The sequence below is a fragment of the Xyrauchen texanus genome, chromosome 3 (assembly GCF_025860055.1).
Source record: "Xyrauchen texanus isolate HMW12.3.18 chromosome 3, RBS_HiC_50CHRs, whole genome shotgun sequence".
In the NCBI taxonomy this organism is placed as follows: Eukaryota; Metazoa; Chordata; class Actinopteri; order Cypriniformes; family Catostomidae; genus Xyrauchen; species Xyrauchen texanus.
Window position 1 is genome coordinate 50918050 of NC_068278.1, and position 13108 is coordinate 50931157.

The 13108-nt window shown below is 36.2% G+C and overlaps 1 protein-coding gene across 1 annotated transcript in view; it reads left to right on the forward strand.

Moving 5' to 3' along the window:
* LOC127632368 (kremen protein 1-like) overlaps positions 1 to 10034 on the forward strand; it is a 92538-nt gene extending 82504 nt beyond the window's left edge. Inside the window, exons 5-10 of the mRNA XM_052110924.1 lie at positions 461 to 614; positions 1644 to 1753; positions 1883 to 2105; positions 4523 to 4735; positions 4932 to 5016; positions 5973 to 10034. Of these exons, the coding sequence (XP_051966884.1) occupies positions 461 to 614; positions 1644 to 1753; positions 1883 to 2105; positions 4523 to 4735; positions 4932 to 5016; positions 5973 to 6129 (942 nt within the window). The 3' untranslated portion in view covers positions 6130 to 10034. The remainder of the gene's footprint in view (positions 1 to 460; positions 615 to 1643; positions 1754 to 1882; positions 2106 to 4522; positions 4736 to 4931; positions 5017 to 5972) is intronic.
* Positions 10035 to 13108: the final 3074 nt, after the last annotated feature.

Genomic DNA, 13108 nt, shown 5'->3' on the forward strand with positions numbered 1-13108 from the left:
AAACTTTAAAACCCAGAATTCAGAGAACATAAATTGGGAAACATGGAATTTGGTAAAAAATAGAACGGAATTTGGAAAAAAATAAATGGATTTCATAGGGCCCTATAAATTCTACCTTGATGTCTAAATGCTTGACAAAAATGTTTGCATCATTAAAAACAATATTTGCCTGTTTTCCATGCTCTGGGCCTGAAGGCTCAAACATACTTTGCTTAATCCTTTCTCTGAAAATGTGAATTTTGTCCTGACTTGTCCTGACAATTTTTCAAATGAATTGGCATTAAAAAAAACAATGTTATCCATTCTAGATGTAATCACTGGCTCGGCAAAAAGAATAAAATCAATGATATCCATTGTGTTTTACTTGCTATTCTGATATCCAAAACCCTTAGAATTAAACTAGCATTAGAGAAATATGAGGTTTCTGATTATTTCTATATTCTTGTGTGTCTTCTTTTAGCTTGCCGGCATGGAGTCAGGCTACGCTTGTTTCTGTGGTAACGACCTTGATTATCATCGTCATGGTGATGCTCCAAGCACAGAGTGTAACCATGTGTGTTTTGGAGACCACACCCAGCCCTGTGGAGGGGACGGACGTGTCATAGTCTTTGACAGTAAGTTTTAGTTGATGTATTATTACCTTTGCACGGGTAACTGATTTGAAGTTAAAGCTGAAGTATGTAGCTTTTTCTGTGTTAAAATACGTACGCCTATCTAAGCTTAATATGCAGAGTCATTCATAGGTTAATTTTCTTGAAAACGGTAAAATTGCTCAGTTTGTTTTGAGCAACACGCTTATACCCACCCCAATAACAGTACTCAACCAATGACAGATGGGGGGGGGGGCTTTTCAGAAAGCTGTGTTGAAATCAGTTTATTTTTGCAATTCGTTTTTTTTGGCTCTAGTGGGGCATATATTGCATCAGATAAAAGGATGCTAATGATAACATATCCTAACATATCTTGTTCTATGATCTGGGAAAGCTTGTCTTACTTTTACTAACCTGCTACTATGAGATGTGTATTTATGAAATAATGGCCTCTGGATTGACCTGATCTGCTACAGTCAGATTGCAATATCTCCTCTAATACTTATCTAAGATAAAAAGGAATAGTTTTCCCAAATATGAAAATTTGTTTTCTCACCCTCATGTCATTCAAAACCCAAATGGCTTGCTTTCTTTAGTGGAACACAACAGAAGAAACATTTGGTGGGTTATCAGTTGTAGTACGTATTCCAAATCTTTTGAATCATTCAATAGCCTCCTGTAATAAACAGACTGAAATTTAAGTTGTTATTCTTTTTATGGAACATTCTCATGGAACATGTGTTCCATGGAGAGGAAAAAAGCCATATGTGTTTGTAAAGCCAAGAGGGTGGGTAAAATATGACAGAATTTTCATTTATTGCATAAGCTATCCCTTAAACTTCAGCCCAAGACAATTCGGAGTTCAAGATTTATTTCCCCAAAAAGTGATGTATTGACTTCAAATTATTTTATATAAATATTTATAAGAATAAATGTAATTAGCTTAGCAGCTTCTAGTTTCAACAACGGAAAGCATTTTTCTACATTTTTATTATAACTTCATGCTATGCTTTGTTTTCAATAAAAACTGCATCTGTCACTCTTCCCCTGCAGCAAAAGTAGGCGCTTGTGGAGGAAACTACACCTCGCCCTCTGCAGTGATCTACTCTCCTGACTTCCCAGACAAATATAGGCCTGGCAGAGTCTGCTACTGGACTATTCAGGTACATTTAACACTTTAAATATCCTAATGGAGGAAGAGTTTCTAGAGCCAAACCACAGCAAGATTACAAGAATATGTATCTGGCGTAATGGCTGCCAATGTGACTCTCTTGGCCATTTTGTTCTCCCAGGTTCCAGGGGCTTCCGTCATTCTGTTCAACTTTACATTCTTCAATATCGTGGATCAGACTGATATGGTGGAACTTCTGGATGGCTACTCCAATCAGGTGGTGGCTCGATTCGATGGCCGCAATCCACCACGGGACATCGTGAACATCACTGCTGACTTCGTCATTCTGTATTTTTACTCGGACAGGATGAACGGGGCGCAGGGATTTTCTGTTCTTTATCATGGTGAGGATTATTTTGTACTGATTTAAAGGAATGCAATAAAAAAAGAGGCTGTTGTGCTCCAAAAATGACACAAAAAAAATAGTCCATGTGACCTGTAGGCTACATTTTAAGAAATATACTAGCTTTTGGTAAAGATTATAATTCAATAATAATTACATTTGCAATCACATACATTCTAAATTTGATATGTGTCAAAATGTGTCCGTGACATCAAACATCATTAGTTCTCGTGTGTCTTTTGGCGTACTACCGGGTTTGCAATTCCTTTATCCAGTTTTGTTGATTCTATTCTATTTTGATCTATTCTATTCTATATTTTCTATTAAAGGAATATTCTGGGTTAATACAAGTTAAGCTCATTCGACAGCATTTGTGGCATAATATTGATTACCACACAAATAAATTTTGACATGAGCAAAAATCTGGGTTCCAGTGAGTCACTTACTATGGAAGTGAATGGGGCCAATTTTTGAACGTTAAAAAAACTCTCTTTCAAAAGTATAGCCACAAGATTTGAACAATATATGTGTTAACATGATTTTAGTGTGAAAAAAAATCGCACTAACCTTTTCTGTGTAAAGTTATAGCCAATTTTACAATTTCGTTGCCATGACAATGTCATGTAAACAAACCCTATAACGACTGTAAACACGCTCAAATAATACATGAGTTTTAACTTCCATTACAAGTGCCTCACTGTAACCTCGATTTTTGCCGTTTTTTTTTTTGGATGGACGAGTTGAAATAATTTATTGTGAGAATCAACATTATGCCACAAATGCTGTCAACTGAGCTTAGCTTGTATTGAAATAAGAATAATAATATACTTAAAGGAATATTGCTTCAAGCATTATACAGGATAATGTTTGTTAATATAATTAACGTTGAAATATATTAATGTGTTACCCTTTAATTTATATATAGACTTGAATTGAAATTGATTTGACCTAAACTATACTTTGATGCAATATATATCAGGAAGTTGCCAGGTAATTTATTTATTTATTTATTTTTGGTTGCATGTGAAAAGTGTCATTTGCATCTGCAGGTGCAGCCTAATGTGTTTCTACTACAGAACATTTTTGCATATGCGCTCCGGTTTCTGATTAGTAATTTAGTGTAGATTTTCCTGTAGAGAAAGGAGAATTCTATATAGAGAAGTTAAATTCCAGAAATTTTAATTAATCATTAATTAAGTGATAATTCATGATAATTCTCTCATCATTTACTCACTCTCATATTGTTCTCAAATTCATATACTTTCTTTTTTCTGTGGAACACAAATATATTTTGAATGATGTATGATGTGTTTTTGGTCGTACAAAGTCAAAGGGGTACAAAATGTTCAACCTCCAAAAAGGACATAAAGGCAGCATAAAGGTAATCCATATGACTCAACTGGTTTACTCCATGTGTTATGAAGCAATACGGTCAATTTGAGGTGAGAAGTCCTTATTCACTATCTATCTTGGCATCCGGGCTCTGTGCATGCATAAAGCGCGAGGAAGTGTGAACAAGCTTCTCTCATGCGTGCCAAGGATAGATTAATGGTCTAGGAGGCATTTCTTCAATTGAAACCTTTTTCCTAATCAGTATACATTACTGTAACAAGAATGAGACTGATCACAAGTGATGTATCCAATTATGCTGTCACTTATACACACTTAGGCACTTTTATGACATTAAAATAGTCTGAAGCCATATAGGAGTAAACACTGATCAGTATGGTTCTTCTCTGTAGCATTGCATTTGGGATGCTCTGATCATTTTTGTTGGATCTATAATATTTTCAGACACGCTGTCACTTTCTGTTGTGTTGTTTTGGGAGGCAGAGTTCACGAACCACAATCTGAGGAAGAATAATTGAGAATGGGAAGTTTGAAATTGAAAAGATTTTTTGCTGAAAGAAAAGGTCAGCGGAACAAATTGTCTTTCACCATTCACAGAGTCGTTTTTTGCCTGCAGGCAGAATTTGATACAAACACCACGTTCTGCAACACTGAATAACAGAGGTGATGTTATTTTGAAAGAGGTGAACAATCTCTCTATTTAATGTCTCAAGGGCATCAACACTGATTATTGGAGGAGAAAGGAGACTGTAGAGATTATAAATGTGAATATTACACTTCAACATCAGAAATGGGAAGGAAGATTGTAGAATAAGACAACAATTTTACATTTTATGAAGAAAGTGTTTTTTTGTTTTGGTTTTTTTTATAATTTTGTGTGGTGCTAGGGTGTTCGAGGTGGTAGCTAGGGCATTGCTAGGATGTACTGGGTGCATATTGGAATATAATACAAAGACATTCTGATATGTTTTTAAATGTTTCCAACTTTTTCTCAAATTGTTATGTTTCTATTTCATGCACCATACTCCATCACATCATATTAACTTTGTGAGGTTTTCCTCCTCACAGCTTTGAGAATAACAGTTGTCACACCTGTTGAAGAGGATGATGATGGGTATGAAGATGACACCAGTACAGTAAGGCAGCATACTGGAAGCACTACAGCAAATCCGAACACCAGTCAGAGCGGGAAATCCCTGCTGTACTATGTGATCACATCAAGCCCTGCAAACATGCCAGGTCAGTGGCATGGACCGGGCCGGACCACGGGCGTCAGCACCAGTATGTGTCTACTTCTCTTCATTATGCTCCAATTACACTTAGCTTACTCTCTGTCTTCAGTTCTCACGTTTCCATAACTAGCCACTCTTTATGCTAGTTACTTTTTTGATGGTGATAAACAGTGTGTTTCTGTTTGGTTGTAATTATGAGGCTGCATTTGTTTTACTGTCAGTAATAAACATGTCATGTTTTACAGTGTGGACCATCTACGCACTAGCTGCCCTGCTAACGCTAACAGTAATAGCCATGGTAGCTAAGCTGCTACTGCACCTTACTGTAAAGTAAGCAAAAATATGACAAAATTATGTATTTAATGTATTTTGTTGAAGCTTAGTATTTTGAGTTGTGTCTATAAAGCATCAGATCAAAACATTATAGTGATAGACTAAATTGAGTAGCTTCCCCCTCGAACAGTTGGGTGTTATTGAGTAGTTATTGATTTTCTGCCAAAAACTTCAACGCCACACATGATCAGTGTGCAGTTTTACTGTTAGGCCACGGCCACACTAATACGTTTTCGTTTGAAAACGCATATTTTTCTCTATGTTTTGTCCTTCCGTCCACACTGATATGGTGTTTTTGACTGCGAAAACTGAGATTTCCGAAAATGCTCTGCCAAGTGACTAAATTAAAAAGTGCAGACTTCATGTTGTAGTGTGGAAAGCGGAAATGGTGATATCTGAAAATGAGGACATACTTGTTGTCATATGACGCAGTCATGTGATACATCCAACCCAAAAAAATCAAGATGGCGGACCATGTTGTTGCATTGTTGTTGTGCCTGTTATTCCTTTGATAGCATTATTAAAGATAAATGCTACTGTATACAACCTTCACACTTAATTTTTTCAAAGATGACAGGAAGTTTACTCGGAATTGCTGTCCGGTGACAGAACACGAGGAAAATTGCATTTTAGACCGTACATGGAACCATGATTTTTTGCATGCGCAGTATATAAGCGTTTTTATATGTTTTAGTGTAGACGAGCAACTTTTGGAAAACGCTTGAAAATAAGTGTGGACAGAGAGCGTTTCAAAAACGAAAACGCTTTTTTCAAATGTATCCGGATTAATGTGGACGTAGCCTTAATGTATGTTCCTTAATATTTTGCATGTCATTTGGTTTTTAGAAAGCATGTTGATGCATTTTTTATTGGAAAAGCTTTATTGAAATTAACTTTCAACCCCTCTTTGTTCCTTATCACTTTCTATCTTGTCGTCCCTCTTTGTTTCTTAGGTCCCCATCCATTCCTTCGATCAGCGGTTCAGAATCATGTGCACAGAGCACCACATCTGAACCTTGGATCATCTTCTACAGACCTTCCACGATCTCTCTGTTTAAGAAGAAACTCAAGAACCACCATGGAGACCTCAGCCCTCTCGTGGGAAACTAAATGCAACTCTTCTGACCTCTGCGGCTGCTTTAGCCTCCTGTAAGGAACGCAAACACTGTACGCAATGCTAGTCTTCTGTTGCTGGGCTACGGACAGGGAGTAGACCAATCCCTGATTGACTTCAAATGACCAGCGCAAGGCCCAGCCCAACAGGGTTCATCTGTTGTTGGTATGGAACTTTGCCAGAAAGATACATAAAGACCTTGATGCCCTTGGTCAATGTGTTTACTCTCAATTTGCATCTCAACCAATCACAAATGATGTGACAGGTGCACATATAAACCAAGTGATTTGATTAGCAAAGGAGATGTCTGGTTTGTGTTGGCATTGTAGAGCAACAGACCAACTCATTGTGGCCCAAATATGGCCCAACCCTTTCTCCAGGTGCTTTTGCAGAAGCGATCAACCCCTGATAAACGTCTTTAGAAAGGCGAGACTCCCTGTGAACCACACGGAAAGACAAAACCACTTACATAACCAATCTAATGGCACTTATTTGCCCAACCAGCCCCACGGTTTAAGTCACTCTAATGTAGGTCATCTCTTTTTGTGCAGCACAAAAATTCATTCTCCCAAGGTAAAAGAGCTGCTTGAACAAGCGGAGGATTGATGTCACAATTTTGTAGAGGAGAAAGTGATTCAGATCTTTGAGGACTCAAAGTGAACAACAAAGACATCTCGAGAGAGTTCGTGAGTTGACAAATGGACTGTGAAGTACCAAAGCTTGCAATTGCTGCAAATTGGGCAATGTTCAAGATGAACTGTAGTTAAGAAATCCCTTTGGACCTCTCATGCCATCGTTTTTGGTCTGTGTCGGGTTTTGATCTTGCTGTAATGCCTTTAAGTGCCTTCAGGACTGAAAAAACTATTTTTTGTCTGTCTTCTAAGCTGTCACAATGTCTCGATGATGTAAACAAGCATTGATAATTCAGACCATTGAATTGCCAATTTTTTTCGGGGGATTTCTGGAAATACGTGTAGTCTTGTGGGTGTTGTTGGGGCATATTGTTCTTGTCAGGTTTTCGACTAGAGCAAGAGAAGCATTGTTGATAAACATTGTGTAATTCAGTGTGGGAATGATCAAACTCCATCTCCTTTTCATTTCACTCCCGACGGAGGCATTGGTGAAATTCTTCCAAAACAATTTGCTCTTTCTCCCCCATCATCACAACTTTTGCTTTCAGATTCTGAAGCACTTTTCCAGTCAGCCAAATACCACACAGATCACTGCACTGCTAGCTACAAGGACTTAGGACGTTCCTATAAAGCAGGGGTTGCAACCTATGGCACGTGTGTCAGTATTGGCACAAGGAGGGATAATTACTTGCACACCAGCAATGGCGAGAGAGGAATAGACTATTTTATTTATATGAAATTCCACACCTGCATTCCAATCTACATCTTGATGTAATCATTCCTCATGATCACACAGCATGTTTTCATGAGCTGAATGGGAGTCTTAACAAAAAGTTAAAATGTGATGAGACTGCAGTATGCCCAACAGACTCATGTGGCATGTGCAAGCCATTCGTGCATCACAAGCTGGCAGCGCTTCACTTTCAGACATGATAGCTTGCATTTTTTGCTTTAAGAACAACACGTGATGTAATAAGGAAAACACCACTATTAATCCTTGAGGTTGCCAACCCAGCATACAGGTACACCCTCCTTAAACCATGGTCACATTCAAAATTACATGAATCTATTAATAGAGAAACCATAAACCCACATCGTGGGGTTCAAAAATCAGAGTTTATTCAAAATATAAAGTTAACCTGGAAATTAATTTTTAGGATTTTGCAGGTGCGATTTTACAGCCATTGACCTGGAAAATAAAAAATGGCACTTCGTGTCAAAAAGGTTGCTGACCCCTGCTATAAAGGAACGCAAAACCGGTTAAGGGTCATGACATTTAGATTGCAGTTTACAGCACTTGAACAGCCATTAGTTACAGATCAAAATATGAGTTGACATGAGGGCCGTCTTACAGAAGAACTGTTATGACCATTTTTGTGTTCAGTGCTCGATATTACACTTGATGTGTCCTAACCAGGTGCGACTTGACAACAAACATTTTGGTTAAAGGGATAGTTCACTCAAATATAATTTATATCATTTATTCACCCTTGAGTCGGTCTCCCGTATGACTTTCTTTCGTGGAACACAAAAGGAGATGCAAGGCAGAATTACCGCCTCAGTCGCCATTCACTTTCAATGCATCTTTTCACAGTGAAAGTGAATGGTGACTGAGACTGAACATTTAGCCTAACAGCTCCATTTCGAGTTTCGCAGAAGAAAGAAAGTCATACGGGTTTGGAACAACATGATTGTGAGCAATTTTTGGGTGAACTATGCCTTTAAAGAAATGTTCCTTGTTCAATTCAAGTTGAGCTCAGTCAACAGCATTTGTGGCATATTGTTGATTACCGCAAAAAATTATTTTGACTCGACCCCCAAATTGCGGTTACAGTGAGGCACTTACAATGGAAGTGAATGGGGCCAGTCTATAAATGTTAAAATGTGTATTGTTTCAAAAGTATAGCCACAAGACATAAACATTATACATGTTAACCTGATTTTAGTGTGAAAAAATCACTTACTACCCTTTCCTGAAAAGATATTTCCAATTTTACAAATTAGTTGCCATGACGACATAATGCGGTAAACCCTATAAGCAATTTTATCACACTAAAATCATGTTAACATGTATAATGTTTGTGTCTTGTGACTATAGTTTTTATACAGTGCGTACTTTTAATCGTGATTTTGACGAGGGACTAGTCAAAAGTATTTCCTTGTCCAAATGTCAAAACATTACTTTAATTTATAGTTATATGTGCAAAGTTTTTAACTGATGAGATTTCACAATGCCACAAAATTAGAAGCCAAACAATCAACACAATGTCCCATCGCGAAAAAAAACTGATATTTTATCACATCAAGTCTGATTTGGGCACAATGCTACTGCAAAATTGTGAAGGCCTCTCATTTCAATGTCCATTTGAGTGAGTACATTCAGTATATAACTAAACAGCTGACCACCCATGAAAATGGGTGGTCAGCAATACATTATTTGTGGTTATGTCACTATTGCCGCACTTACACAGAAAACAAATGAACAAAATAACCATATTATGCACTTTTATTTATTGTAACTGAAGTAGTTATCTTGTGCCATGTCTTATGAGCTACCAAAATATTTTTATAAAGTTTGGACAATGATTATATCTCAACTTATTTCACTTATGTCTGGGATGCTATCAGAACAAATCTGAAAATGTGTGAAATACTTTATAACAAAAGATCTGTAATTGAGCAAGCTTCCCAACCTATGTGTCATGGTCATTTTTCTTCTCAATTTAAGTGTATTTTTGGCCATGTTGGGATCTGCACACTGTCCTAATTATTGCATATTTAACCCCATAGCTCTGCAGTGCCTGGGGCTGCACATGCATACTATAGTGTCACCAGTCACAGACAGAAAGAGATAAAGAGACTGTGGCTGTCAAATCACATAGAGACAAACTTAAAGTGACAGGTTAAATCTAACAAGGTCATATGTCTGGAGAGACTTGTGAATAATGCATAATCCAGACTTCCACTTATATAGCACTTTTAGCAGTGGAAAAAGTGGAAAATCCTTTTGTGGTTTATCACAATGTCAGAGGGCTTTCTTTCTGAGAAACCAAGATGGGGAATCCCTATCATTTTGGTAGAGGGTACTTCCAGGGATAATATAAAGATGTTGTTTTCATGCAATTGTAAATAAAATAGTTAGAATTATAATTTATACCATAAATTATTTTTATTTTGGATGTAAAATGGGATACAATCTATCTTTTGTATAAGTACCTTTGTAGTTTTAATTTAATGTGTTCTGAGTGCAAAAATAATAAATATGCATGTTTCTTATGCCTTTCGTGTCTCTTTTTTGCTCCACGAATTGTCACTAATGCCATTTTTATTAATGACGACTGAGAATAACTTACATGGAGGGGAAAAACATAGAAGGGAGATTTACAATGCAAATGAGATCCTTTAGGACACTCCGTAATTTGCTTGCAAGATGACAGAAGTTTCTGCAGAATTTCGTTAAACTGATATGACAAAAGGGGGAAATATGCAAACACACATGCATTTGAAAACTAGACTGACCTCAAAACGCTAAAATCTGCTGGAGACTTGAAAAGGAAATAGTGAAGGAAGAAATTCTGCTCTGATGTTTTCGGTGTTGCTCAAATGCTTATCACATAAAATGACTACCAGACGCAGAGTGGAGGCACAATCAAAGCCTGTATTACAGGCCCCATGTGTAAGACATTCCTCCTCTGTGTGTGTGCGTGCGCACATGTGTGTGGATGCCTGGCTGCCCACCTGCAGATGTTCATTGTGTGAGGTGAGCACATTCACAAATGTGAATAACAAAGTAATATTACTACACCACTAGTAACATTTTGGGCACATACTCATTACTACCTGTTACTGTTTTCTTCATATTAGAATATTACAAAAGTCATTGAACTCTCAAGCAAAGATTATATGGGATTTGTGTAGTAACCCAACCCCCAAACCAAAAAAAAACTGGGATGCTTTTTTTCAAAATACAGTTTTTAAAGGGATAGTTCACACAAATATTTAATTGATCATTTTCTCATCCACATTCCAGATGTGTATGACTTTCTTGTGCTGAATACAACAAATAATTCACAATGCAAGTGAATGGTGGCCAGAACTTTGAAGCTCCAAAAAGCAAATAAAGGTGGCAAAAAAGTAATCCAAACAACTCTTGTTAAATACATGTCTTCTGAAGAGATATGATAGGTAAGGACTTAAAGATTAATCTGTTTCTAAACCACTCCTATCATATCACTTCTGAAGATATTGATTTTAACCAATGGAGTCATATGGATTATTTTAATCTGCCTTTATGTACTTTTGGAGCTTTGAAGTTCTGGCCACCATTCACTCGCAGAGACCTACAGAGCTGAGATATTTTTCTAAAAATCTTAGTTTGTGTGCAGCAGAATAAAAAAAGTCATACACATATGGGCTGGCATGAGGGAGAGTAAATGATGAGAGCATTTTCATTTTTGGGTGAACTATACCTTTAAGATCCCATGTTTGCTGTGCACTTGTTGGCTGTTTTTCCTCCACTATCCGGTCCAACGCATCCATGATAAAATATATTGAAGTTATAGTTTTGTAAAGAAATTCATGCATTGGCACAATTTACATTTGCCTATCAAACTAATTTCAAACATTTACCCTAAGCATAAGGCTTTAGGTCAAAAGGTTCATAAGATCATGAGAAAAATAAAATATATAAATTCAGTAAAGTGTGAGTCAATATAATATCAAACAAAAAAGTAACAGAACTAAGAATATTTATCAATGAATAAGATTTGTTACTGTAGCCTATGACTGATGCAAGTGCATCAATTTCATTGTAATATGTCTGAATCTGATAGCCCCATATAAACCCAATCAGCCATTTACTCGTTAAATTACCACATATGAAACACAATAAAGCTACACAGAAAAAAGTAAACAAGCAACGCATCATTTATTTACATTATCCAGCGTTTAGTCTTCAAGCAGTGTTAGTTCTGACCAAACACCGACTTAACACGACTATGAATCCTTTACTGCCCCCGACTGGTAGGGAATGCTTAACGCACGACTTTTACAAAAAATTAAAGGCTATTCTAAAGGCTTATTGTCATTTTTCTCCTGCGTGGAAATAGACATTTCGTATAAATTACAAATAATATAAATTTAAACTAGAGTCTTGATTTTAAAATCCAAATTATTATGATCATAAAAAATGCATTCATAATAATTGTAAAAAAAAAAAAATATAGGCTATATATATTTTTTTCAAATACATTTTATATATATATATACTGTTTAGAATAGATTTGAATCTAGTACGCCTATAACATGTTGTATTGTAGGACATCAACTTCCTAAATGTATTTTTATGTTGCTACCTAGAAATAAATGGAATGTAGAAAAAGCATAATAAACTTTAAAATTAAACATTATTTTATATATAAAAATAATAATAAAGAAAAACATCCGCGCAAGATGAACATAATAGAAAACATCCAACTCTTAACCGACAATACAACAACACAAATAAGTGTGCGTGTTTGTATTCCATGCAAAACCTGTCAGAACTACAATTTGTCGCGTCGCGTAGTTATGACGCAGAGCTCTGGTGTTATTTCCCACCCGTATTCCGGCAACTCCAGCGATTGGTATATTTAGACGTAAAATGATTGGACGAAAGTTGACCAGCTGGACGACGCCTTCTGATTCGTTCCGAACAGTAGAACAACTATTAATGTTTTTCTTTTTATAAAAAAAAATGGCTGAATAAATGTACTGGAGAGAAAATATTTATATGTGACATAGGCTATCACTTTGTCCTGAACAATAATGAGTGATATGAATTCTAGCATATATTTTTAATAAACTGATTTTGTCTGGCTCCGACATGTGGTTTCAGGTTATGCCAACTATAAGAATATACATAAAATATCAAAGTAGCTATCACTTCCCATGAAAGAATAAATATGTTTTGTAGTTAACTATTTCAGACTTTTCTGAGAATGCTGTGGAAAATAAATACATTATTGTGTAGAGATGGAATGTGAAGAAATTCTGTTTTAGATTAAAAAAAAAATAAAAAAATACAAGACGTATGGAATAAAAAAAATAAAAAAATCAGGTCAAGTGCCTAGTTACAGAATCACCATTTTTTTTATTTGTTTTTCTTCTAACTGCAATATTTGTAAGTACAGTGAATTGATGATAAGCACACAGTCACCCTTGGTACTGAAAATATTTCAAGGTAATTTTATTCAATTCAAAGAACAACTTGAATTGATTGAATAATATATGGAGCAAGGTTGGAAAACAAAATTCACAGTTGACAGTGTAGGCCTATTTCTCACTTTTCTGTAAGATAAGAATT